Below are 26,599 nucleotides of genomic sequence, written 5' to 3' on the forward strand. Positions count from 1 at the left end.
GGCAGCCATGGGGTGGGTTGTGAGGTGCACCAGCCCATGCTCTGAGCGTCACCCTGTGTGGCTGTCCTACTTGTCTGTCAGGTACTGCACCCCCCGGCACCAGGACTTTGATGACTTGGAACGCAAATACTGGAAGAACCTCACCTTTGTGTCACCCATCTACGGGGCTGACATCAGTGGCTCCTTGTACGATGATGTAAGTACCGAGGGCCCTTCCTGCACCTGAGACTGCAAGGGTTGAGGAGAGCAAGGGACCCTGGCGTCCTGGTGGATGGGGGGAGGGGCGTGGACGGTGGAGGGGCATATCATGGCTGTGGAGGGGAGGGGCACGTTCGGTGAAGGAGAGGGGTTTGGATGGTAGAGGGGACCCATGCAGAGGGTGAGTGGGTGGGATTCCATCTGGAACAAAGAAAGTTAAAACTGAGCAGGATGGTTAACTGCGCTTTATATTTAGGCTCTAACCACAATGCTGTGCAAAGAGGAGAGAACGAATCCGGTGCCCTTCTGTCTTGCGGAATTTTTCCTCCCAAACCCTGAGAGCCCTGCTCGTTCTGTTGTAGCGCCTTCTGCTCTGTGGCTGCCGCCAGGATCCCTGCCGTAGAGCAGCTTTAAAAATATTACCTGCGAGTTTTTCTTTTTCTTGGGAACCTCTATCAATTCTTGGTTATCCAAGCTTGTTTCTTTTCAAGTTCTGGCAATGCCGTCATCCTGGAAACCGTGGGTGTGAGTCTTCAGCCTGCTGGGCCAGCCGTTAGATTAAGTCCCAGCCTGTCCCTGCCTCGGATAGGAAGGTCCCCGAGTGCTGTGGCCTGTACAAGGGCAAGAACTAGACACTGAGTCCAGCCTCACCTTGACTCCGAGGCCCAGGACAGGGTGAGGTTACCCAGAGGGAGGTGTGAGCCCCTTGAGGACAGGGTGGGGTTATGCAGAAGGAGGTGTGAGTGGCTCTGAGGCCTGGGACAGGGTGTGAGCGGCTCCAGGACAGGGTGGGGTTACACATTGGGCAAATCTGCTGCAGAAGACCTCTTTAAAGCATTAAAAAGCAAAGGTGTCACCTTGAAGACTAGGGTGCGCCTGCCCCAAGCCATAGTAGTTTGAATTGCCTCATACGCATGTGAAAGCTGGACAATGAATAAAGAAGACAGAAGAAGAATGGATCCCCTTGAATTATGGTGTTGTTGAAGAATAGTGAATGTAGTATGAATTGCCAAAAGAATGAACAAATCTGTCTTGGAAGAAGTACAGCCAGAATGCTCTTCAGAAGCAGGGATGGCAAGGAGACTTCATCTCACATACTTCGGACATGTTGTCAGGAGGGGCCAGTCCCTGGAGAAGGACATCATGCTTGATAAAATAGAGGGTCAGTGAAAAAGAGGAAGACCCTCAACGAGATGGATTGACACAGTGGCTGCAACAGTGGGCTCAAGCATAGCAATGATTGTGAGGGTGGCACAGGACTGGGCAGTGTTCCATTTTGTTGTGCGTGGGGTCTCTTTGAGTTGGAACTGACTCGACAGCACCTAAGCTGAGCCATCTCCTGGACTGCCTTCTGGGGGTCCCATGGCTAAAATCTGGCCCTCTCTGCCCCTCTGTTTTCACTCCGGAGTTGTCTCTTTCTGGAACATTCTCCTCCACTCCATCCATGCTCTCCGTAAGAGCAGCTGGTGGGCACCACCTGAGTCCTGGTCGCCTGTGGGGAGAAGGGTGGGAATGAAGCTTGGGATCCTCTGAGCAGGGTAGGGACACTCCCAGATGTCCAGAAGAGGAGACCACAGAAACGGGCTGGAGTGTTGCAAGGGTGTGGCCGCCTGAGTGGGGTTTTAAATGAACCATTGGCTGAAGTTTAAGGTGGCCCACCCATCCCAAGCCCCCCATCTCCCAGGTGAGGCCTGAAGTAGCAGTCCTCATAGCCCAGGTCAGGGATCAGCCCCTGACTCCCCCTGGCTCCTCGCCCTGCTGCTCCAGTCTCTTCCTGGAAGCCACCTGAGCAGCATTGGAGCGCACTGGGGACAGCAGCCCTGTGTCCAGCTCACAGGGCCTCCAGCGGGCCATGTGTCTGCCATGCCTGGCCTGGTTCGACATGCTCATTTTGCAGATGGGGAAACTGAGTCCCAGAGTAAAGAAACGACTTGCCCAGGTCACAGAGTAAACTAGCCCGGTCCCCCCCACCCCCCCCAAGTCAAGGACATCCGCCACATGGCGAACATGTGGTCTGGGCAGCCAGGTGTGTCATGGTGAGCACTTCCCGGTTGCCCTGCCCCTGACCTTGGGCTCCTGGAGGCACCACAGCCTCCCTGTCCTTGTGATGGGGCCTGACCACTGCGCCTTCTCTCTGGGTTCCGGGTCTTGCCACATCCGAGGGCAGAACCACTCACTGAGGTGGGGGGCACCTGGTGAGTCAAGGACGTGGAAGAATACTGAGGTTCATGAGTGGGTCTGTGCCCCTGCTCAGGACCCCATCCGGCTTGGAGGGCCCCTGGGGGCTGGGAGCTGCTCAGCGTGTGTCTGTGAGCACTCATGACCAGATGGTGTTTGTCTGCTCGTGGCCTTAGACTAGATGAGTCTGGGGACGTCTGTCTCTGCTGGCCGGCTCGGGAAGCCTGCACCATCCCCTCTGCCAGGAGCTCTAGAGGTGTGTTAATATTTCACAGCCCACAGCACACACTGCACAGAGGCCATCACCACATGTACCCAACTTGGAATCCAGAGAAAGTTCCGGTGCAGGCAGATGGGTGGTGTGCACCGGCCCTTCCTGGTCCAGGGAGGTGGGCCGGTGGTTAACCCTTCAGACCCACATCTGTAGGGCGTGAACAGTGCCTGGAGGGGTCAGACACGAGGGCATGGCCGAGCTTCTGAGTGGGCAGTTGGAGGTTTGGCTGGCGGGGTCCCTGGTGCTCTTGCCCTCTCCTGAGGCTCCCACGGCGCCATGGGACCTGGAGGTGACGAGGTTCGGCCTTCCTGTGAGCATCTGCGGCAGCTGGGTCGCTAGGCGGACGTGAGCTCTGACAGTGTGCGCACTGCCCCACAGGACGTGGCCCAGTGGAACATCGGGAGCCTGCGGACCATCCTGGACATGGTGGAGCGCGAGTGCGGCACCGTCATTGAGGGTGTCAACACGCCCTACCTGTACTTTGGCATGTGGAAGACCACCTTCGCTTGGCACACGGAGGACATGGACCTCTACAGCATCAACTACCTGCACTTTGGGGAGCCCAAGTCCTGGTGAGTGCCGCCGGCTTCTCCTGGGGAGGATGGGGGCCCCGAGGGAGGGGACTCTGGGTCAGACGAGGGGCCTGGGGGCCACCTTCTCTGTGACCCCCTGAGTTGCACGGCTGGGCCAGGCGGGATGGCAAAAGTTGGGGCTCTGTCAGTCAGACCCACTGGCCCAGCCCCAGTTGGCATCAGCGGCAGCCTCAGTTTACCTACCAGGTGCGGGGATGAGGAGACATGCTCCCTCCCACCCCCTTACTTCCCAAAAGGAAGCTTCCAGATCTCTGGAACATGTCGTTTGCCCTCTGCAATCCCTCATGCTGAGCTGTTCCTAGGGCCAGGGTTCTGGATGTGGTTCTGGTGTCCCTTTGGCCACGTCTAGTGGAATCTCCCTGGCCTCTGCTGTGTGTGCAGCTGGGGTGCAGGGTGTCTCCACGGGGCCCCATGGCTTCTGGCAGCCCTCAGAGCAGCAGCTGCTCCATGCCAAGCTCCCCTTTGCCCCGCTCTTAGCTCTGGACCTCGGGGCTTAGCAGCAGGCCCCCTTCTGCTTGCAGCTTGCCCTGGCTGATTTGCAGCTGCAGGGCTGTGGGAGGTGGGCCTGCCTGCAGCCCCTCCAGGTGAGAAGGGGTTTCTGTTCCTGTGAGGGGGTGCATTCAGCACAACCCATCTGCTGGACTCCCTGGGCTGGCAGTGGTATGGGTGCTCTCATGTACCGTCTGTCTCCCTGTCGCGGGGCAGGCAGGCACACACTGTATCGTGTGCTGTGGTGTGCTTTGTTCTTGATTGGGTGTTCAGTGGCGACTTCTGAGCTGGGCGCTGTGCGTCTCCTCACCTCCCCATCCCCAGCTCTTAGAAGGTTCCATGGCCAAGATAACCATCACCACTCAGAGAGTGCTGCGGGGAGCGGCAGACCCAGCGGTGACTTTGCTTAGGAGGCTCAGGGCATACAGCACGGCTGCACGGCTGGGAGGCCAGGCGACCCTGGCCAGTGCTGCCCCTTCCCTCAAGGGGCATGGGGGGCCCCCAGCTGAGATATACCCTTGAGTAGCTGCATCTTTGCCCCCATCTTTGTCCAGAGGGAGACCACGGGAAGAGAGGTGGGGGGGTGCCCACCCCTGCTTCCACCCCAGCCCACTACCGTGAGCATGAATCCCGTGCAACAAAGTAGGTTGCTGAGAATTTATGGAGCAGCCCACCCACCTCTCCTCTGTGCTTGCCTGCAGAAGAAGGGGCTCCCACCCTTCTTACAGACTGCATGGTACCTAACCCGCTCAGGTATCCTGAGGTGGGGGGAGGAGTTGGGATTTGAACAGAATTCCCTGGGTGATGCAAACAGTTAACGTGCTTGGCAGCTATCTGAAAGGCTGGTGGTTTGAGTCCACCCAGGGGCGCCTAGGAGGAAAGGCCTGGTGATCTGCTTCCAAAAAGTCAGCCATTGAGAACTGTATGGAGCACAGTCCTACTCTGACACACATGAGGGCGCCGTGAGTCAGGGCTGACTCAGTGGCCACAGGTCTGGTTTGGATTTTGAGATTTGAACCCAGGGCTCTGGCTCTTATCCTGCCTGCCCTGAATTGGGGGAACCACGATTTGCAGAGATGGGGCTGAAGTGAGAAAGGCACAGAAGCTTGGCCTTCCAGGTGGACCTGTGTGCCCTGGGAGCAGCCAAACTGGCTTTGGAGGTCCGCCCTCAGTGCAGCGCTCCCGCCACCAGACAGGTCCCCAGCCTCCTGGCTCCTCTCCAGGCCCAGTTTTGTCCCGAGGGGCTCTTGGCTCATGATGGCCCTCCTAGCGGCCCTGCAGCTGCACGATGTGTGTCTCTGTGTGTGTGTGCATATGTCTGTGTCTCTGTGTGAGTGTCTGTATCTGTGTGCGTGTGTGTATGTCTGTGTCTGTGCGTATCTGAGCGTATCTGCACGTGTGTCTGTGAGTGTACGTTTGTCCGTGTCTCTGTGTTTCTGTGTGTGTGCATGTGTCTCTTTGTATGTATCTGTATGTCTCTGTGTGTGCATGTTTCTGTGTGCCTGTGTGCACGTGTGTATCTCTGTGTGTGCCTTTGTGTATCTGAGTGTGTCTCTGTGCATGTGTGTATGTATGTTTGTCCGTGTCTGTGTTTCTGTGTGTCTTTTTGTTGTATGTATCTGTATGTGTCTCTGTGTGGGCGTGTTTCTGTGTGCCTGTGTGCATGTGTGTATCTCTGTGTGTGCATGTCTCTGTGTTTCTGTGTGCATGTGTCTCCTTGTGTGTATGTTTCTGTATGTGTCTCTGTGTGTACGTGTTTCTGTGTGCACGTGTGTATCTCTGCGTGTCTCTGTGTTTCTGTGTGCATGTGTGTGTCTCCTTGTATGTATGTATCTGTATGTGTCTCTGTGCATTTCTGTGTGCATTTCTGTGTGCATGTGTGTATCTCTCTGTGTGCGTTTGTGTATCTGAGTGTGTCTCTGTGCGTGTGTGTGTCTGTGTCTGTGTGTGTGTGCATGTTTGTCTGTGTATGTCTCTGGGTATCTATGTGTGTCTGTATGTGTCTGTGTGTTCAGAGCCCGGCTCAGCTTGTTGGGTGGATGGTGCTTCTTGGTGCCTGGCAAACGTGTGGTGGGAGCAGCGGCTAGGTGGCTCTGAGGTGCTTCTGTGAGCTCTTGCCCTCTGAGAGCCACTAGGTGGCGCTCCCGCCCTTCCCTGCTGCTACAGTGTCGCGGCTCTGCCGCTGCGGCTCTGATCATCCTGGAGGCCCCTTTGGGAACAGCAGAGCTAGGAGAGCTCAGGCCGCATGGGGCTGAGGCAGGGCTGCGTCTCTTCGCCCCGATCAGGTGCATGATCTTGCCAGGGTCCACCAGCCAGAGAGACTTTATGGGAGAAAATCCCACTTGTTCCGTAAAACACATAAAAGAAAGAAGCAAGCCGCCGTCTGGGCTGCGTCCCCAGCACATGCTTGCTGAGCTTTGAGCTGAGGGCCGTTTGGGGGCCAAGCACCACCCCCCCATGGGATGCAGCCCCGTGGTGGGTGGCCAGCGAGGGTTCCCAGGGACTGCCCCGGTCTTGGGAGAATTGAAGCTTCCTAAGGAGGTGGCGGAGGCCTCCCTGGGTCCAGCAGACACAGAGGGGCCAGCTCCAGACTGAGGGTACAGCCGTGTGGAGGCCCTGAGGCTCTTGGGAGGGGTGGTGGAGGTGTCGCAAGTCCATGAGGGGCTTTATTTGGATGTCCCTCTAGTACTGCGGCTGCCTCGGGAGGGTCTGGTGGGAAGGGGTGGGATCCGGTATGTGTTGTTGCCAGGACACTCACTGCCATGGGGAGACCTAAGGGATTGTGGAAGGGCCGAGACTTGTGGGAGAGGATGTAGCCTGAGAGACCCGGGTGGACGCAGACATGTGGAGGGGCCACCAGGGCTTCTGTGAGTCGGGTGCGGGGGTGAAGGCAGGTGAGACAGTGATGCCAGTCACCAGGAGCTCAGTGGGGACGTCCTGAGAGCAGCCGGGGTGCTGGCCGGAGGGCTCCTGGGGCTACAGGCCCCCTCAGGTGTCGAGTGAAAGGGCTGGGGCTTGTCTGTTGTCTGAGGCAAGAAAGCAGCGCCTTCTCCTGTGTGTTCATCTGGTGTTTCTTTCCAGAGGCTTTGCTTCCTCTGGGCCTCTTTCTGTCTCTCTCTTTCTCCCTTGCTGAGGGAAACTGCAGCCCGGCTTTTCCGTCTCCCATGACACTGCCCTGCAGCCTCTGAGCCACACCTCTGACCTGAGTTGACTCTGGTGGGCTGGTGCTCCCTGGCGTATTTGGAGCCGTGTTCAGCCCTCCACCCAACTTGCACCTCAGCCCACGGCCTGATGCCCGAGAGAGCTCTGGGGAAACAACTGAGGCCCTGCTTGATGTACAGTGATGGTTCCTTTGGGGAGGTTCTGGAAAGGCACCTTGACCTTGGTCTTCAGGGAGGTCTTCATGCCGGCCCGGTGTGGTCTGGTGGAAAGGGGCTTCTCAGGTATCTACTGTGTGACCCAGCTGCAGGGCCTCGTCCCTCCCTCTCAGCGCGTGCTCAGCCGTCAGTGCAGCTCAGTTGCCGCACTGGGGACCCGACTCTGCTTTCCCAGGACTCACTCGGGGACCCAGATGTCTGACACACCCTTCGCTCATCTGCAGCACAGGTGCTAGCCAAGTCAGCTCCCTCCTCAGGAGCCATCGGCCTCCCTACTAGACCATGGGCCGCCTCGCTCACCACTGTGTCCCCAGCCCAGCAGGGGCCTGGCCCAGAGAGGGGCTCAGTGACCCTCAGGAGAGCTGGGCGAGGGGGCCACAGGGCCCCTCTGCCTCTCCGGCCACGCACACTGCAGCTTAGCACCTGGAAGTGCCTGGCCTCTCGCCTGGGCTGGGGATCAGGAAGCCCTGGGGTGCCCAGTCCCGGCCTGTCTCCCATCCTCTTCCAGGCGCTGGGAGCGGGTGCTGTGCGCGGAGCACCACCAGATGGCTGGGGGTCAGGAAGCCCTGGGGTGCCCAGTCCGGGTCTGCCTCCCACCCTCTTCCAGGCCCTGGGAGCGGGTGCTGTGCGCGGAGCACCACCAGACAAGGCTGCGCCTGCACGTCTGTCTCCCTGATGACTCTGCGCCTCTTGCGTCGGCAGTCGTTTAATTGCAGCCATTTCGGAGTATTTTGGTAGCGTGTTTTTTTTAAGTGCCAACGTACTCAGGTTTACAGCATTTTATTAAGCCTTTCTGAGTCTGTTGCTACTTTGGGTGTGTGATTTGTGTGTCAAAGTGACGTGAACAGCCTGGTGTCGATAAAAGCAGAGAAATTTGCTTCTGGAGGCTGTTGGTGCGGGGCTACAGATATCAGAAGCGTTTGCAGTTTAAAGTAGACCGAGCACTTGCGACTCACCCTTGCTGGCCTTCCTGCTGTCCGGTCAGTCAGGCGTGGGAGCGGGAGGAAGGCAGGCGGATTTGACCCACCTGATTCAAGGGGCTTTGTGCAGGGCAGGCCCTGGTGGTGGGGCAGCCCGGAGCTTTGTGTTGAGGGGCTGTACCCCCAGGGGCCCGCTGGCCCAGGGGCAGGACACTTTGGCACCTTGGCAGCAGGAATCCGGGGTGGTGGAGGTGGTTTAGCTTAGTGAGGCCATCACCATGGCCTGTCCGGGGACCATCTGGCCTCCCGCTGTGCCCTGACATGGCCCCTGCTGTCCTGAGCCATTGGGAAGCGTAAGATCCTACCTTCTCTGCTGCCTCTACAAGTCTGGGTGACAGGCCAGGCGAGGGGCTGGGATTCAGGGGCGTGGCAGGGCCTCACCAGCCCTGTGAGCAGTGTCAGTCCCCAGGGCACTCACTGCCTTAAAAAGGGAAGCAGAGCACCCGGCACATGCTGTTGGCATGCGAGGGCTTGGCCATTCCAGGCCCCCAATGCTGCCATCTGGGTCCTGGCTTGGGAGGGCATGCTACGGGATGTCAGGCCACAGGGCCACAGACCGCCAGGGGACTGAAACCATCAGCCACGTGCGGGCCACCGAAAACCCCTTAGCTGTGAGGACGCAGTGGCACAGAGGCAGCCAGGGTGTCTCGGCTCCTTTTGCTCTCTCTCTGTTTTTTGTCGTTTCTGTATTTTCACAAGAATAAGCCCTTCCAGAGCTGGTGTCTTAGCCAAAGCTGGTCACAGGGTGGGGGCATGCCCTCTGCCGTCCTCCCCAACTCCCCTTGGGTGGCCTGGTCTTACTGACTGACAGTGACCTCCTCATTGGGAAGGCCCAAAGCGGAGGCAGAGATGGCAGTCAGCATGGGGAGGAAGGCAGGGTGGGCTGGGCGTACCTGCCCTGGGGACCGGCCTCCCTTCCCCTCAATGGGCCCTGCCGTGCCTCTGCCTGCTCCTGTCCCTACGACATCCCCCTTTTCTGCCAGGGTGGTGGGTGTAGACCACCCATGCTGTGGCTCTTTTCTGTTTTCTGGGGATGACTCCCCAGCCTCTCATGCCCTGCCTCAATTGGCCTTTGATACAGTCTTCCAATCTGTGGGTGTCTGGCATCCCTGAGTGGAGGGTAGGCACAGGGGGTCCTGCTGATTGTGGTCCCAGCCGCCTGGGCCGCCGAGAGGGCACAGAGCTCATTCACTCGTGGGTGAGCCTGTAACCCAGGCAGGGGAGTGGGGCCACCTGGGGGAAGCGGTCAGCAAGCTCAGCTTGCCTTGACCTTTAAGAAGCTGTGTGGAGAATTTCTCCTTTTGATTCACGCTCTGAGCTTGTCTCTGCATTTTGTCCAGGGAGTTTCACGGAAGGGCTGGGCAGCCTTTCTTTCTGCTGCCCGGGAGACGCGGGTCGAGCAGGCGTGCCTTCTTTGCTGCAGGCGGAGTCCCTGGGGGTGGTTATGCATATGTGTGTGTGTGTGTGTATGTGTGTGCACGTGTTTGCTTCTGTGTGTGTGAGCACATGTGCTCCCTGGGGAGGGGCTGTGTGCAGCACTGGCAGCCTGTGTTCCCGCTGCCTGCTCTGTGACTCCAGATAGGGAGAGATGGCAAAAGCCCCAGGTCCAGGTCCAGGAGCCTGTGGCCTGGGAAGCAAAGCCAGCTCTTTTTGGCAGCAGGGAGACCACAGGCTGCTCCCTGCCCCTGTGCTGCCTGCCCGCTCTGCAGGACCCGAGTCAGGATATGGGGGCGTGGCTGTATCCATGCCCCCTCAACTGGTTCATCTGGGCAGGATGGAGCTGGACAGGCAGCGCACCCCAGGGGCAGACCCCTCTTGCTCCCTGCCAGCAGGTGGCGCTGCTGGACCAGCAGGGTTGGCCTGTGAGTGGGATGTCTGAGTGCGTGAGTGACTGAGCTGTGGCTTCCCTCTGAAAGTGGTCTGAAAGGCTGGTGGTGCACCTGGCAGGAACAGCACCTGGAGGAGGCCTGACCTGCGTCTGGCTGGTGAGGGGTGAGTGACTGCGTGGGTTTCCTAGGGATCTGGGAGATCTACAGCCACAGTGGGGACCCACAGGCCCCCAGTCCCTGTAAGTCCCCAGTATGGAGGCCTCTGTCCCCAACACACACGGCCCCTCCCAGCCGCCTGGCCTCTGGCTGGGCCGTGAGGGCCCTGTGCCAGCCGAGGGTTCTGGCTGAGATGCTGCTCCGTGGTGGAGGCGGCAGTTCGGAGTATAGGATAATTTGAGATGAAGAGCAGTGGAAGCCTGACAGCTTCACGGATTGGTTTTAATAACTTGGCTTCCAAGCACCGTGTCCTGTCCCCGGTACAAGATGCACGAGAAATAGATGAGTCCCCCTCCCTTCCGCACCCACCCCGGCCAACCCAACCTGATGTCTACAGCAGAGCTGGTGCTGGGCATCGGGTGGGAGAGGCCACAGGATGGTGGAAGGGGCTCGCCACATCCTTGTCAGCACACTGGGGAGACCGTCCAGGGCTCCTTGTCCTCTTTCAGCCACGTTCACCGAGCCACCAAGCAGATGTACAACCAGAATGAGGGGGCGTGTGAGCTTCTCTGCAGAGGGCTCTGAGTGGGAGGGTACAGGGACCCCTGTGTGTTTATAAGAAGTTACTATGGTGGTGTGGTTGCTCAGGGCTGGAGTACTCCTTGATTGGAGCTCAGGGCTGGCCTCCAAGACCACCTGCAGTTTCTCCTATGAGCAGCTTAGATCCCCATGTGCAGTGGCCTCGGCCTTCTGGGCTCAGCCAGGATCTGCCCTTGGCCCCTTGGGAGTCATGTCCTCACCGAGGCAGCCTCCTGGTCTGCACGGTCACCAGGGAGTCTTCTGATGGGTGGGGGGGCCCCGCAGAGGGAAACTCCATCTGTGGAAAAGACAAGATGACTCCTGAGGCCACCTGACTGGCATGTGAGTCCCACGAATAGCACGCAGGAGTGGTTCTGCCCGAGCTTAGCCCAGGGACCAGTCTGCCGCCTGCAGGTTCTGAGTGCGGGGCCGTGGGCGTGGGGTGCTCACTGTGGTCACCCGCCCAGCCTCTCCTGACCGGAACCATGGCCGTGGCCTCAGAGCGGGGGGCTCTTCCTTCCACTCTAGCCTGGCCACCGTCTCCAAGTGTGCACATGTGTGTTAGGGTGACCAGCTCGACTTCCCCGAGCTTTAGACTGGAAGCCCCGCATCTCGGGAACCCCCGGACCTGGGAAAATTCAGGCACTTGGTCAGCTTAGCACGTGCACACATGTGCGTGTGTGTGTGCGCATGCGCGCACGCGGGGACAGGTTACCCAGTAAGCAAGGTAAGCACTTGCTTAGGGCATCAGCAGAACAAGGGCACCAGTTGTCCAAAGCAAAGACCCATAGGTGCCAAACAGACAAGAGGCAAGGAAAAGTGAGCATCGTAGTGGAAGGGAACTGACCAGAAATAAAGTTCACGTGAATATTAGAGTCTCATTTAAAAAGAAATTACATCATGGGTCCCTAAGACACACACACAGAGACATATATATGTATATATATACATAACTCACACAACCCAAGCATCCAGTCCTCGTGTGAGTGAGTCTGACCTCCAGACTCCCCAGCCCCGGCCTACGTCCAGAGTGCAGGAGAGCTCGGGCAACTGGGTGTGACCAGAGGCTGGTGGCGGGCTTTAGCCTGGACCTACATCCAGAGCACAAGGGACCAAGGTTGCCTAAGTGTGACTGGAGGCTTCCGTCTGCAGTTCAGCTCCAGCATCTGTCTGAGAGCTTGGCATGGTGGGGTTGGCAGAGCCCTAGGGTAAGAGGTTTAATGTCCCAGGCAGGAGGGCCCGGGCACATAGTGCGGCCAGGAAGACAGCTGTGTTATCCCTGGCCTGCTCCTTCCCACCCCTCCTTATTGAGTGCTCAGACTGCTTTTGTCAGAGCCACTCTGCTGTCCCTGGTATCACCAGCCCAGGCTTCTGCTTGTGGCGATTGTGCAGTACATCCAAGCCCGAAAGCTGGTGTTGGAATTGGGAAACTCCACTCCTGCTGCTGGACAAGCTTCTTTGACTCAGATCGGAGCCTCAAGTGTCACCACACCATGAGAATGGGATTACGTCATTGATGACCGCTGTGGGCACAGCAGTGGATGGTCTCGTGGGGTCTGTAGCGTGTGGCCCTGCCTGGGTTTGAGCGACTGCACAGCCCCTCAGTCGGATTAGCTTCCTGCCGGCCTTTCCCACACTCAGGTTTAACACCTGATTCTGCCGAGAGACAGACAGCGTCTTGTAGCATGTCCCGTGAGAATGTGGGCTGTGGCTTCCCAGAGGCCTGCGGGGGGCGAGGGGGCACCTTTCATCAGAGAGACCGTGGACCCTACGCTTCCCCCGTGGGCGGGACCTGGACCACAGCGCGCGGGAGGGGCCGGCACAGTTGGTGTTTGTTCAGGGAGTGCGGAGTGATTTGAAGAGAGCTATAAGGGAAGGTCAGCCTTCTGCTTAAGACACGTCCCACCATATGTCACCCTCCAGTGCCCAAATAACTGAGCGGGCTGGATCTTCTGAGATTTCCAACGATCTACCACCCACATTAGCCTGGAGAGCCAGGCCCTGCAGCCTCAAGAGGTTTCAGAAATCGCTTGGTGAGCAGAGCGGGGAGGCCCCGTGACGGAGAGCAGCCGGGAGAACGCGCCCACATGGACCATCTTTCTAAGGCTGTTTACTTGTTCTTCGGGTATTTGTTACCGGCTTGCCGATTTCATCCCCTTTTTTTTGTAAGAAACTTTTTTTTTCATTTAAAGAAAAAAACTGTTTTAGGTTTATAGAAAAATAGAGAAGGTAGTATGGAGAATTCCCATATGACCCCACACCTGGTGTCTGCTATTAGTGACGTCTTAGGTTAGCGTGTTACGTTTGTTACAGCTGAGGAACCAATACAGGTTTGTTGTTATTAGCCAAAGTCTATGCTTTATTCAGATTTCCTTCCATTTCCCTTCATCTCCTTTTTCTGTCCTAGGACCCCATCCAGGATCCAAATGACATATAATTGTCACGTTTCCCTAGGCCCCTCTTGGCAGTGACAGTTTCTCAGACTTGCCTTGTTTTCGATGAACTTGAAAGTTTTTGAGTTGGGAGGGTGTCTCTGGGAGTCCCCGGGTGGTGCAAGGGCTAAGCACTTGTCTGCTAACTGGAAGGTTTGACTCCACCCCGAGGCAGGGTGAAGAAGGGCTTGGTGATCTGTTTCGGAAAGATCACAGCCATTGAAGACCCTGTGGGGCACAGTTCTGCTCTGACGCATACGGGTCACCGTGAGTAGGGATCAACTCAAGGGCCGCCGATGCTGGTCACCAGGTATTTTGTAGGTTCCCCTCAGGTGGGATTTTTCTGGTGTTTTTCTCATGGTTAGACGGGGCTTGGGGCCTGGGGAGGAAGACCACAGAGGTCAAGTCCCTCCCCGCCACATGATACCAACTGCGTGCGCTCTCCACACGGCCCTCACTGGGGATGTTGACCTGGACACCTGGCTGAGGTCGTCTTGGCCAGGTGTCTACATTGCAGAGCGATGCTATTTTTATTCTATTTTCTAACTCCTTTTCATAATGTGCACTTTAGAAGCGTGCCTTTTTGTAAAATCATGAGGTAATTCAAATAGCGAAGGAAAGAGAATAATTGCCAGAGCAGCCTTGTGCCCAGCACCCAGACGGGACAGATGCACGCGCTCTGCCATGCTTCTCTTAGAGTTTTGATCTCTTTTCTCCCTTCTGAGTGGCGCCTAACAAACGAGCACAGACTGAGGGGCTGGCTTGTCAACGTGCAGCTCTGTAGGTCAGGAGCCCAGGCACGTGAAGCTGCGACCTCTGCTCAGGGTCAAAAAAAAAACAAACCCCACTGCCACCGAGTCTGTTCCAGCTCACAGTGACCCCATAGGCTTTCCAAGGCTGTAAATCTCTATGGAAGCAAACCATCGCATCTTTCTCCCATGGGTCCACTGGTGGTTTCGAACTGCTTGGGGCCACCCAGATGGAAATCGGTGTCAGCTGGGCCATGCTCCTTTCCGCAGGTCTGGGGAAGAATCCGCTTCCAAGCTCATCCAGGTTGTCAGTGGAGCTCAGTTCCCTGCAGCCCTAGGACTGAGGTGCCTGTGGTGGCCATCAGCCGGAGGCACTCTCAGGTCTTTGCTGCATGGCCCCCTGTGTCCTGAGGCCCCCAGTGGAGAATTCCCCTCCCCTACTTGGAATCTCTGGCTTCAGGAAGGGCCCATCCCTTTAAGGGCTTGCCTGATTAGGTCAGGCCCACCTGGAGTAATCTTCCTATCTTAAAGTCCACTGATTTCAGAACCGTAATTACATCTCCAAAAACCCTTCACAGTGGCACAGAGTTAAGTGTGTGATTGAAGAAAATTGGGAGAAGGTGTGGAATCTTGGGGCCATCTTGGAATTCTGCCTGTCACGGTGTATTCTCTTCTTGTAAACATTTCTTATCACGGAATGTGACGTGGTCCAGAAAAGTGCCTGAAATATGCAGAGTATATGGTTTCCCAAGTTGCCCTGGAGTCCCCAGGCAGCACAAACAGTTAAGTGCTCAGCTACTAACTAAAAGGTTGACAGTTTGAATCCACCCAGAGGCGCCTCAGGAGAAAGGCCTGGCAATCTGCTTCTGCCAGCTCACAGCCTTAAAAACCCTACAGAGCAGTTCTGCTGTGCACACATGGGGTTGCCATAAGTCGGAATTGACTTGATGACAACTAAAATCACCATCAAACGGCTCCACAACCAGCCCCCATGGTGCCAGGAAAGGAACCCACGCCTTCCCCGTGTCCTTCCCTTCACGCCCCCTTCCCGCCCTGAGGACACCTGTCCCCTGGCTTTGTTGGTGCTTATTTTCTGCTTTACTTCATAGCTGTGCTACACGAGTCTGTGTCCCCAGACAGTTAGGGTCAAGTGTTGGCTGCTTTTGAACTTCGTATAACGTGCTCATTTGTATCTTATATTTCGGCTCCAGGGCAGCATGTTTGTCAGATTCACCCGTTATGTGTGACCAGAGTTTATGCACTGTTGTGCTGTGAAATTGCCTGTTGTAAGAATAGATCTGAAGTTACCCATCCATCCCACTGTCGATGGATGTTTGGGTTGTTCCCAGATTGGGAGTGCTATAGGTGTTGGGTTATCTCTTTACCTACTGTTTGTGTAAGAAATTCATTTTGGACACGATCTGTGCTCCACGGGGTTTTCAATGGCTGAGTTTGCTGAAGTAGATCACCTGTTCTTTCTTCCAGGGCACTCCTGGGTGGGTTTGAACCTCTAACCTTTTGGCTAGCAGCCAAGTGCATTTACCGTTTGCACCACGCAGGGACTCTGATGGTAATAGTAACCACCTTTCGAGTCACGCTTACGATGCTTCTGGCATGCCAGGCTTTGCTCGGAGCCTCTCTTTGGTTGTCGCCTGTGGCCCCACGTCACCCTGGCCTACAGATGAGGCAGTAGACACACACAGTGTTGACATATTGGCTCAGGGTCTCCGAGTTCGGAAGTGGTGGGCTGGGGCTTGGACCCAGGGGGGAGGGGGTGGTGGTGGATTCTGGGGGTATGTGGCCAGGACGGTTGCTCTGACGGGGTAGTGGGTGCATCCTGGTTGGCAAAGGTGGCCCGAACTTGGAGGGATGAGAGAGAACTCTTTCTTACCAAGGCCCTGGAACAACCAGCTGAACTAAGCCAGAAACGAGGAGGCCCTGGGTGACGTAAACAGTGTGCATGCTCGGCTGCTAACTGCAAGGTTGGAGGTTTGAGTCTACCCGGAGGCACCTCAAAAGACAGGCCTGGTGATCTGCTTCCAAAAACCATCAACCACTGAAAACCCTGTGGAGCACAGTTCGGCTCTGACACACGTGGGTTTGCCAAGAGTTGGGGTTGACTGAAAGGCAACTGCTTTACCCAGAAACAAAACAGTCAGCCTCATGTGGGAGATGGAGGAGATGGTCCAGGAGTGCGGGGGCTCTGGCGGGCAGAGGCTCTGCCAGCTTCGGTGGGTGGCACCCAAGGTTGCCCTGGGCATTGGTGTCCAGCTGGGGGAAGAGGAGGGATGGTACATCGCTGGGGAGGTTTCCACGGCCAGGCCTTGATCGGAGAGCCCCCACCTCTGCCCACCTCTCATTGGCCAGTGCCCATTCACATGACCTCCTCATGGCAAGGGAGGCTGGGAAATGTAGCCCCCCGCATGCCCAGAAGGAAAAGGGAAAGGGACGGGTGAACCCCTGGCCATCAGATGGGTGGGCCCTAACCCTGGGGGAGTGCCTCCTCTGGCCCCAGCTTTGTGTGGCAGGGTGGCCACACACCCCAGAGCAGAGCCCAGGAGCCCCCCAATTCAGAGGCAGGGAGCCCGCGGGGCTCTGAGGACTGTGGGGAGAGGAGCAGGTGGCCCCAGGGGCGTGGGGCTGTGCCACCAAGGGTGACAGACCCCAGTGGGCGTGGGGGTAGCTGGGAGGTAGAGAATGTTCCTAAGCCTGGGGTTTCCTGGGTGTAAGGAAGAGTCCTCTGGTCGGGAGGATGAATGAGCCGGGTGGGGAGGAGACCAGCTGGCTTGGGCTGCAAGGCCAGGATCTGGGAGTGGTGGGGGCAGGTGGAAGGTGGTGGCGGGCTCTGGAGCTTCCTGTGTGGACGATGAGCTGAACCGCTTGTCTAGTTGGGCACCCTCCCCAGCCTCGGCCCCCACCCCACGGCATGTAACCGTCTGCCTGTCTCTGTGGCTCCACGTGGCCGCGGGCATGCCGATCCACTGCCCGGCCCTGCTGGCTTGGTCTGGCGGCAGCAGATGGCCCTCGTTTTGGAGTCTTTTGTTCAAAGAGGGCACTTTGGCATTGGAAAGGTGGCATGGCTGCACTGGCTCGGTGGCATTGGTTCCTGCGGGGTGTTTGCTTCAGGGTGGCCAGCCCCCAACAAGCCCCCCAGCAGCCCACCGCCTCCTCCTCAATGCGGGCTGGAACCCCATCCCTGCCCAGTGCCTCGAAAGAACATGAGTTCTTGCGTCTGAAATGTCACCGCGGGCATCAGCGTCGTCTTCAGATCCTCCCAGGCACCTGGCCGTGTTGGGATTAGTTTATTTGAGCTGTGGTGTCCTGCGGGGACTTCCTCCCCCGGCCCCGCCCGCCCCCCCCCCCCTGCAGAAGAGGAGCCTGGTCCTGCCTGAGCCCCCATCCCCCGCTCATCACAGTGGATGGCCGCTGGCCGTCTGGTTCTGTATGCAGACTCCGTTTCCATGGCAAAGTCCTCTTGTGTGCGGAGGCAGTGCAGATGCCCGCTCCCCAGAAGGGACATGCCTGCAAATTTGTGAGCAGAGGGACCCTTAGTTACCTGTGCCTATGGGTCTGCCAGTGCGTGTACTTTCTCTCCTCCATATTCGCACAGCAGCAGGGGACAGAGACCTCCATGCCTCTGATGAGACCGGCAGGCACAGAACAGAGCCAGCGGTGGGCCTGCACGCCAAGATGCGGACGACGCTGATGGCCCTCATTTAGCAGCTTCCCCGCCGAGGGTTTGGTCTGTCAGCTTCTCTGACCCAATTGCGAGCCGAGCAAACTTAACCCATGCTTGAGCACCAGGCCCCAGAGCCCAGCCTAGGTTCAGGGACCTGGTGGTGCCCTGTGGCCTCCGGCTGGCGGACAGTCGTCTGCAACCCTGCTGGCTTTTACACATCACAGCGGGCAGTCCCTGGGCATCACCAGGCCTGCTGGGAAATGATTTCACCCCCACACACTGCAAAGCTGTCACTGTCATTAGGTGGAAAAGTTAAGGGCACCTAGCAGGCCTGCCTCCAGGTGCCAGAGTGTATCCAGGCACTGTTCGGCTGGTATTTCTGCGTGTCTGTGGTGACAGGTGTGTGGGTTAAAAGTCTGATGATGATCACAGTGGACACATGTAAAAAGACACCAAAACCCAGCTCAGTAGACTAGATTCTCCTGGAATGGAAGGTGCTTACACTGCCCTCAGTCCGCAGGGTGCCCTAGACAAGCACCAGGGCACTGTTTCCAGAGCCGCTTTCCTAGGAAACCGCAGTGTGCGCTCTCCCTGTGGGTGGGTGGGTGCCAGCGCTTGGGGCTTGCTGGGGGCGGGGGATGCCTGGCCTTCCACAGAGTTTGACGTTGTTGAAGCAACTTAGTGGCCTATTTCCATCATCTCTTCCCCCAGCGCCTATCCCCCAGCCCTTGAGCTGGCTCCCTGCCCACCCCCTAACCCCCAAAACCCTCAATCCCGGTGGCTAACAGCATTCTGTCCAATTCCTCACCTCTCCAAATGAAAGGGCCCCATGACTTCCTCTCTCCAGGCTGTGGCCCTGCGTCCATTCAGCTCTCTTGCGCTCTCAGAAGGCCCATCCTCCTTCCTTCTGCTCTAACCTTCCTTTGTGTTCTAGCGGAAGTAAATCTGCGTGCGAGTCGTGCCACCCACTCGGCGCAAACAGCACTGGAGGGGGGCTGCCGTTGCAGCAGCTCGGGCCAGTGGGGTACAGAGGTGATCAGAGGCCACAGCCTCCGGGTTATTTTACAAGCGGAAATGCAGGCCAGTTTAACATCTGGGGGGGGGGGGGGGGGAGTGGCATTGAGTTCTCAAGCACTTGGGGCTCCTCCCTTCCAGCTCCGACCACAGGCACACTGTCTCCCAGCTCCTGCCCTTCAAACACCCACAAGGCCCCACCACGCTCCAGGGAGGCAGCAGGAGACAGCCCATCACAAACAGGCACGCATGCGACCTGGCAGTTTTGGCCTTGTCATATTTAAAAAAAAATATCTGAGCCCCAGATCAGCCCATGCTGGTGATCGGATGCCTCCCACCACATGTTTCATTGCAGGCTCAGCCTCGCACGCATTGTCTTGATGAGATTTATGCTTGGAATTTTTTCCTTCTTGGGAAAGGTCAGCAGTTCAGATCCACCCAGCAGCTCCATGGGAGAAAGAAAGGCCTGGCGATCTGCTATCATCATTGGCAATCTGTTCCCATAAAGAGTACCATACCTGTCGAGTCTTACAGGGTTTCCAAGGAGTGGCTGGTGGATTCAAACTGCTGACCTCCTGGTTAGTAGCCATAGCTCTTACCCACCATGCCACCAGAGCTCCCTGTAAAGATGACGGCCTAGAAAACCCTATGGGGCAGTTCTGTTGTTACATGGACTTTCCGTGAGCTGGAATCCATTCAGTGGCACACAATAATAGCAGTCTTTATGAGAACAGGTTGCTGGGTCTTTCTCTTGCAGAGCTTTGGGGTGGATTTGAACCGCCAACCTTCTGGTTAGCAGCTGAGCACCTAAGCATTGCGCCACCAGCTCCCCCTGTAAAGTCACCCTGTTAATTAAAGTGGGCTGTCGTTGTGTGTTGCCAGCTCCTGGGCCCTCTACGCTGGGCCCTTGGCAAGCAGGACCTGGGATGCTGCCGACCTACCTGGCTCCCGCAGGTGGGGAGCTGTGGTGCCCACCTGGGGCCTGAGAGGTGCAAGCGCAGCTGCAATGCTGGGCCCATCGTCCTCCCTCGGTGTCCCGTCTGTAGAGCCAGTGCCCTTTTGTTTCCTGCCTGCCACACCTGTGTCTGTGGTGTCCCTGCGAGCAGTAATCCCCACCAGAGGAGCCCTGTTTTCTCACGAAGACACTCCCTGGCCTCTGTTTATCTCGCCTGTGCGTTTCAATAAAAATGTCGTTATTTGAAATCGTTGGCACTACTGGCGTAAGATACCAAATTCCAGTGCCTATTGTCCCTAAAACGATCCATTAAAGATAAAGCCTCAGTGCTCAATAAGGTCTTTTCCTGGGAACAAGCATCCCGCTGGCCTCGGCAGAACCAATCTCCCCGGCGAGTGTTTGTATGCGTTGCATAAAGGGGTCTAGAGCCGGGGTGAATGGGGGGGCTGCTCCTTCCAGGCGCCTTCTGAAGTTAAGAGCGTGATTTTGCAGTAGAAATGGCAGGGCTGCGTTCCGTGTCATGTGCTCTCAGGGCAGGGAGCTGAGCTGAGCCAAGTCGGGGTGCACAGGACCAGCCCACTGGGTCCCTGGGGAAGCCTGCAGAGATGCTTGGGTCAGGCCTTCCCTGTACTCTCTGGGGGAAGAAATAGCCACACCCGCCACGCTCTGTCCGCTATGATGCCCATGCTGGCTTCCTGTGGCTCTTGCGCCCTGAGTAAGCTGCGTGTTGCCCTCCTGAGGAAGGTGGTGGCAGGTACCAGCCCCAGGCAAGTCGTTCTTCTTCCCAGATTCAGACACTAAGTCAGAGGTCCTTCAGGCACGTAGCAAACTGGAGGAAGTAAGGACTGGCCCTCAGAAGGGGGCTCCACGGAACTAAGCCTGCCTTAACTCCCACATGTGTTTGTGTCACCTGCGTGCTGACCTCTGGGTCCCAGTTCCCAGGGCAGTCACCCCTCACCAATATCCCTGGCCCATAGACGGGAGATGCTTAGCAGAAGAAGAGACTCGGGAATGCGTTCCTGGGCCCGTTCGAGGTCTCGCTAGGTGGGAAAGGGAATCCCTCCTCACTTTCCTCCCCTGGGCCCCAGGTGGTGCAGCGGAGAATGTATGTGGCTGCTCACCGTAAGCTTGGAGGGTTGCACCCACCCACAGGCACCTTGGAAGCAAGGCCTGGCAATCTACTTCTGAAAAATTCAGCCATTGAAAGAAAACCCTGGGGAGCACAGTTCTACTCTGACACACACGCCATGAGTGTGAATTTAATTGATGGCAACTGGTTTGGTTTTTTTGTTTGTTTCTTCCCCAGCCAAGCCTTCCACAGTCTCCCCTTCCCTGAAGACTTGGGGTTGCTGACAACTCTACTTTCCCCTCCCAGCTGGCGTACGTGGACCCCCAGTTTGCCCTGGCCCTCAGACCCACACCTTTATATTTCCAGGGTCAGCCCATCTGCCCAGGTGTTCTCTTCTTGTCTTTTCTGTCACCAGGCTGATGGGCCAGGTGACTGTGTGCCACGTTTTCCCCGTCGTCCTGGTGTGACTGTTTATAGCGTTCCCTTCAGCACTCCAACCTTGATGATGTGGCCACCTGGCCTGTACCTGACACAGCGATCTTGCTGTGTTTGGACCCTGAAGTTGTCAACACTGTTGTCACCGTTACGGTGCAGTCACTGTCTTCGCATCGGTGTGGAAGGACTTGGTCACAGCGAGGGGGTGTGACGGTGCGTGCCTGCGGCCCTCTTCCTGCTCACAGCCCTGCTTCTCTGTGGCCGGGACCTCGAATGGTGGCCTCCCCAGTGGTGTCGGCCTCACCACAGATGCACACTGGCTTTCCTGGGTCAGGGTCTGTGGCTTCCTCACCGCAAGCCCACCGCCAGGTGTGGGGTTCCTGCTTCTAGACTCCAGAAAGGAGACAGGGTCTATGTTAGCGGATATCCTGGTCCACGATGATCTTTCTGGCTTAGAGGAGACCCTGCACCGTGTGTGCTGATTAGCTCATGTGCCTGGCATGCTGGACCTGGTTTGCTTCTGTGGCTTACCAAGTGGTGCTCTTAGTTGCCCGAAGCAGAAGATTACATTCTTATAAAAGCAAAAGGCTGGTCACTTCCCTTCCAGTCATTATACCCTTTATGTTATTTTCTTCTTGGCTTATTACCTTGGCTAGCATCGTTAGTGGGCAGCTGGGTGGAGCAAACAGTTAAGCACTTGACTGCTAGCTAAAAGGCTGACGGTTCAAACCCAGCCAGAGGTACCAGTCTGCTTCGGAAAGGTCACAGCCTTGAAAACCCTATGGACACAGCTCTACTCTGCACACACGGGGTGTCCATGAGTCGGACACGACTCAGTGGCGGCTAACAACAGTACCTTTAGTACAGCGCTGACGAGTGGCCATGATAACGGGCGGCCTGCCTTGCCCCTGGCTCTCCTGGGACGCCTCCACTGCGTCATCATTAAGTACGATGGTGCTGTAGCTTCTGGTAAAAAACAGCTACCTTTTATCAACTCGGGGAAGTTCCCTCCTCGTCCTACTTAAAAAAAAAGGAAAACAGTTACCGCTGAGTCCGTTCCAACTCACGGCAACCCCTCTGTGTCAGGGTAGAACCGTGCTCTGTAGGGTTTTCAATGGCTGATTTTTCGAAAGTAGATCACCAGGCCGTTCTTCTGAGACATCTCTGTGTGGACGCAAACTGCCAACCTCTCTGTTCGCATCCGAGCATCTTGACTGCTGGCACCACCCAGGGACTCCTTGGCTAGGAATTTCTGTTCTGAATGCTTTGGAAGTTTACACAGCTTACGATGTGTTAAACTGTGTTTGCAACCCTGGGAATAGGGCCTTCTTGGTCTCGGAGTACGTTTCCACATCGGATTTGCTCATATCTTTTTATTTTCTTGCTTATATGACAGATAATTTGTAATGTTAACTGTCGTTGCTATATCCGGTCGATGTCTTGTAGTTAGGTGCTGCCAAGTTGATTTTCATTCATGGTGACCCCATGTGACACAGTTAGAACTGCTGCATAGCTAGGCAGCAATATTTACATGGGCAGATGGCAGGGTGTCTCAGTCATCTCGTGCTGCTGTAACAGAAATACCGCAGGTGGATGGCTTTAACAAAGAGAAATTTATTCTCTCACAGTTTAGCAGGCTACAAGTCCAAATTCAGGGCATCAGCTCCAGGGGAAGGCTTTTTCTCTCAGTCAGCTCTGGGGGAGGGTCCTTGTAATGCATCAGTCTTCCCTTGGTCTGGGAGCATCTCAGCACAGGAGCCTCAGGTCCGAAGAATGCGCTCTGCTCCCAGCACTTCTTTCTCGGTGGTAGGAGGTCCCCAACTCTGCATGCTTCCCTTTTCCTTTTATGTCTCATAAGATAAAAAGTGATGCAGGCCACACCCCAGGGAAACTCCCTTTACATTGGCTGAGGGCTGTGACCTTAGTAAGGTGTCGCAATTCCACGCCAATCTCCTCTTCAGTATAAAATTACAACCACAAAATGGAGGACGACCACACGATACTGGGAATCATGGCCCAGCCAAATTGATGCACACATTTTGGGGGGGACGTAATTCAACCCGCGACACCAGGTATTTCTCCCGCGGAGCCTCTGGGTGGGTTTGAAAACCCAGCCTGTCAGTTAGTAGCCAAACACTTAACCATTGTGCCATCAGAGCTCATTTTGCAAATGTCACTTTTTTATTCCAATTTTTTTTATTTTGTTGTTGTTGTTGTACTCTTGTTGAGAATATATACAGCAAAACAAAACACTCATTCAAGTTTCTCCGTGTACAGTTCATTGACGTGGATTACGTCCTTCGAGTTGTGCAACCATTCTCACCCTCCTTTTATGAGTTGTTTCTCCCCTGTTAAGATAAAGAGCTCTGGTAACACAGTGCTTGAGTATTTGGCTGCTAACCAAAAGGTTGGCAGTTCGAATCCACCAGCTGCTCCTTAGAAACCCTATGGGGGTAGTCCTGCTCTGTACTATGGGGTCACTATGAGTTGGAATTGACTTGATGCGGTGGGTTTGCATTAACATAAACTCACTGCTCCCTAAGGCTCCCATCTAATCTTTTGAGTTACTGTTGTCAGTATCCCGTATAGCTAGTTCTTAAAAGAGCACAGTGCTCAAGGCAGATTTTTTCTACTAGTTAAGCTAAACTGTTATTCGGTTTTAAGAAGACCTCAGGGGATAGTTTTAGTTTAAGGTTTAAAGATTATCTCAGGGCAATAGTTTCAAGGGTTTCTCTACCCTGCATGGCTCCAGAAAGCCTGCCGTCCGTGAGAATTTGGAATTCTGCTCTGCATTTCCCTCCTTTTCATCAGGATTCTTTATGGACTCTTTGATCAAGATGTCCAGTAGTGGTAGCCGGGCAGCACCCAGTTCTGGTCTCACGGCAAGGGAGGCAGTTGTTCATGGGGGCAGTTAGCTGCACATTCCGTTTCTTCCTCCTGTTCCTGGCTCTCCTTCTTCCTTTGTTGCCCCAGGCTAGTAGAGGCCAATTGTGCCTTGGAGGGCTGCTTGCAAGCCTTTAAGACCCCAGGCACTACTCAACAAGCCTAGGAGGTAGAGCAGCAGCACTAAGCCCGGTATTAGGCCAGTTAACTGGATGTCCCATGAAACCATGACCCTGAACCTCCAAGCCAAGGCACCAAATCTCATGAGGTGTTTGGTTGTACATAAGCAGCCTCAGTAGCTACTCTTCTTTTTTTTTTTTTTTGTCTTTGTTGTCATAAATATATGTTTTTGTTATCTAGTGCTTTTAACAGAAACACCCCAAGTGGATGCCTTTAACAAAGAGAAATTTATTCTCTCACAGTCTAGGAGTCTAGAAGTCCAAATTCAGGGTGCCAGCTTCAGGGGAAGGCTTTCTCTCGCTCTCGGCTCTGGGCAGAAGGTCCTCGTCATCAATCTTCCCTTGCTGAGGAGCCTCTCAGCGCAGGGACCCCGGGTCCAAAGGACTTGCTGTTCTCCTGGCTCTGGTTTCTTGGTGATATGAAGTCTCCCTTCTCTCTGCTCACTTTTCTCTATTATAGCTCAAAAGAGATTGATTTAAGATACAGCCTAATCCTGTAGATTGAGTCCTGCCTCATTAACGTAACTGGCGCTAATCCCACCGCATTAACATCATAGAGGCAGGATTTACAACACATAGGATAATCACAAAATGGTGGACAGTCACACAGTACTGGGAATCATGGCCTAGCTAAGTTGACATATATTTTGGGGGGATACAATTCAATCCATAACAGTATCTAGCATACAACTTTTGCCAGTTCAACTTTTTACAGGTGTACAACTTCCTGATGGCAGTTAGAATAATCAGCTGTACAGCCCTATCCTCATTTAGGGCTTTTAGATCTGTGTGCTTATGTGAGACCAGCCTTATCCTCTGTTGGAGATAGGGTTTCCCATTAATTCCTTTACCCAAAAATATGCCAAATTTGTCAGATGAGTTGGGTAACGCCTGATCTTTCTCCCTGCTCAGCAACCGTGTGTCTAAGCAGGCAGTATCCCTTTGGAACCAGGGTTTGGTAGGCCTCTCAGTAAAACTGCCTGGAGTGGGTGCCTTTTCCAGAGGGGAGATCTGTGACCTGGTCTCTTCAGATCAACCTGATGGGCCCTTGACTCTGTACCTCAGAGAACATTCTGACGAGGTGGTATGTCTGTGGCACTGAGCCAGCAGCTGCGGCAGAGATGGTGGCTCACTAGTCCTTATTTCTTCCAGTGCCGGAACATTTTGTTTTTTTAAACAGCTTTGTTGTTGTTGTTGTTAGATGCCTTCGAGTCGGTTCTAGCTCGTAGCGACCCTATAAGAGAGAGTAGAAGTGCCCCATAGTGTTTCCAAAGAGCAGCTGGTGAATTTGAACTGCCGACCGTTTGGTTAGCAGCTGAGCTCTTAACCCACTACACCACCAGGGCTCCAGAACAGCTTTATTGAGGTGTAGTTTACAAAAGTCACCCGAAGTGCAGTAGGTGGAGTCGACAGGGCTCGTCTCACTGGCCTGGCTATCAGATAAGATTGACAGGCGGTGCCTTTGCTTTTCCAGATTGTTCAGCTCCCCGCAACCCTGAGGACACGGCAGACAAGCTGCTCTGGTCCCCAGCGTTTCTTTTACCCGCTGAGGGGCTCGCTGGGGGCTCTTCCTGCTCAGCCTTCCCAGGCCCCAAGCCAGGGTGGTGGAACTGTCTGTGAGGTGTGGGCAGAGCGGCCAGCGCCCCAGCTGCAGTGGGGCTGTGTGTTTGGGGATCACAGCAGTGGCGTGCCCGTCCATCCCACAGGGCCTGCTGGCTCCTCTGGGCCGTGGGGGTGGCTCACACAGGCTGGGGGCCTCTTGATTGACCTGTGGTCTCGGGGCATTTGAGGTGGTGCCAGAGGCCCTTCCCCCCTGGTCTCTGTTCCTGTAATTACGGCGTGCTAAGCGGCGAGGGGCCTGTTCACCCCGACCTTGTGCAGACACTGTGAAATTAACTTTCTCACCCTCCACGAGAACCAGGCTGAGCTGACATTTGCAGAGGGCTCCGTGGAACCTGCTCCTGGCACTCAGCCCTGGCGAAGGGGTGGGCGAGGACCCGCAGTCTGCTCACTCTTGCTCTATTGCTGAGAGCAGCTGGCCATCCAAGGAGATTGCAGGAGCCGGCACCCCTGGCTTTCTGCCACCCGGGTTACAGGAAAATGCTGACGATGCAGTGTCCCGTCGCCCTGGTTCCACAGCTCACCTGGGGCGGCGCAGTGAGTCCCCTGGGGCTTCTAGGGCCCTGGCCTGAGAGCCTGGGCCTCACACCAGTCCCTGCACGGTGCCCAAGAATCACCTCATTACCACGGACACGCTGGCTTCTCGGCCGGGACCCAGTGAATGTTTAACCGTCTTGTGACCTGGGGCAGCCAGCAGGCCTCGTGGCCCACGGGGGTACGAAGTTACTTCAGACTGGGAGCATCCAGGCCTGGCTTCACACGCCTCATCCTGAGAGTCTGCCAGGACCGAGAGGCTTCTGGCAGTGTCCGTCCATGACCCAGGAAGAGCAGAGGCCTCGAGGGCACAGGCCCTGGCCTTCTGAGGCACCTCCGATGTGGCTTTACTACGGCAATGACAGAGGGGTCCCTGGAGGACCTGTGGGGCCAGCCA

General features: G+C 55.9%; 1 protein-coding gene across 5 annotated transcripts in view; it reads left to right on the top strand.

Moving 5' to 3' along the window:
- KDM4B (lysine demethylase 4B) overlaps positions 1-26,599 on the top strand; it is a 216,400-nt gene that overhangs the window by 79,043 nt on the left and 110,758 nt on the right. For all 5 annotated transcript variants that reach the window (XR_010321175.1, XM_064280337.1, XM_064280339.1 and 2 more), the window contains exons 5-6: positions 82-196; positions 3,029-3,222. Coding sequence is in view for 4 of the 5 variants with exons in the window: in XM_064280337.1 (XP_064136407.1) it covers positions 82-196; positions 3,029-3,222 (309 nt within the window). In the remaining variant the exon portion in view is untranslated. The remainder of the gene's footprint in view (positions 1-81; positions 197-3,028; positions 3,223-26,599) is intronic.

The sequence above is a fragment of the Loxodonta africana genome, chromosome 3 (genome assembly GCF_030014295.1).
Source record: "Loxodonta africana isolate mLoxAfr1 chromosome 3, mLoxAfr1.hap2, whole genome shotgun sequence".
Lineage (NCBI taxonomy): Eukaryota > Metazoa > Chordata > Mammalia > Proboscidea > Elephantidae > Loxodonta > Loxodonta africana.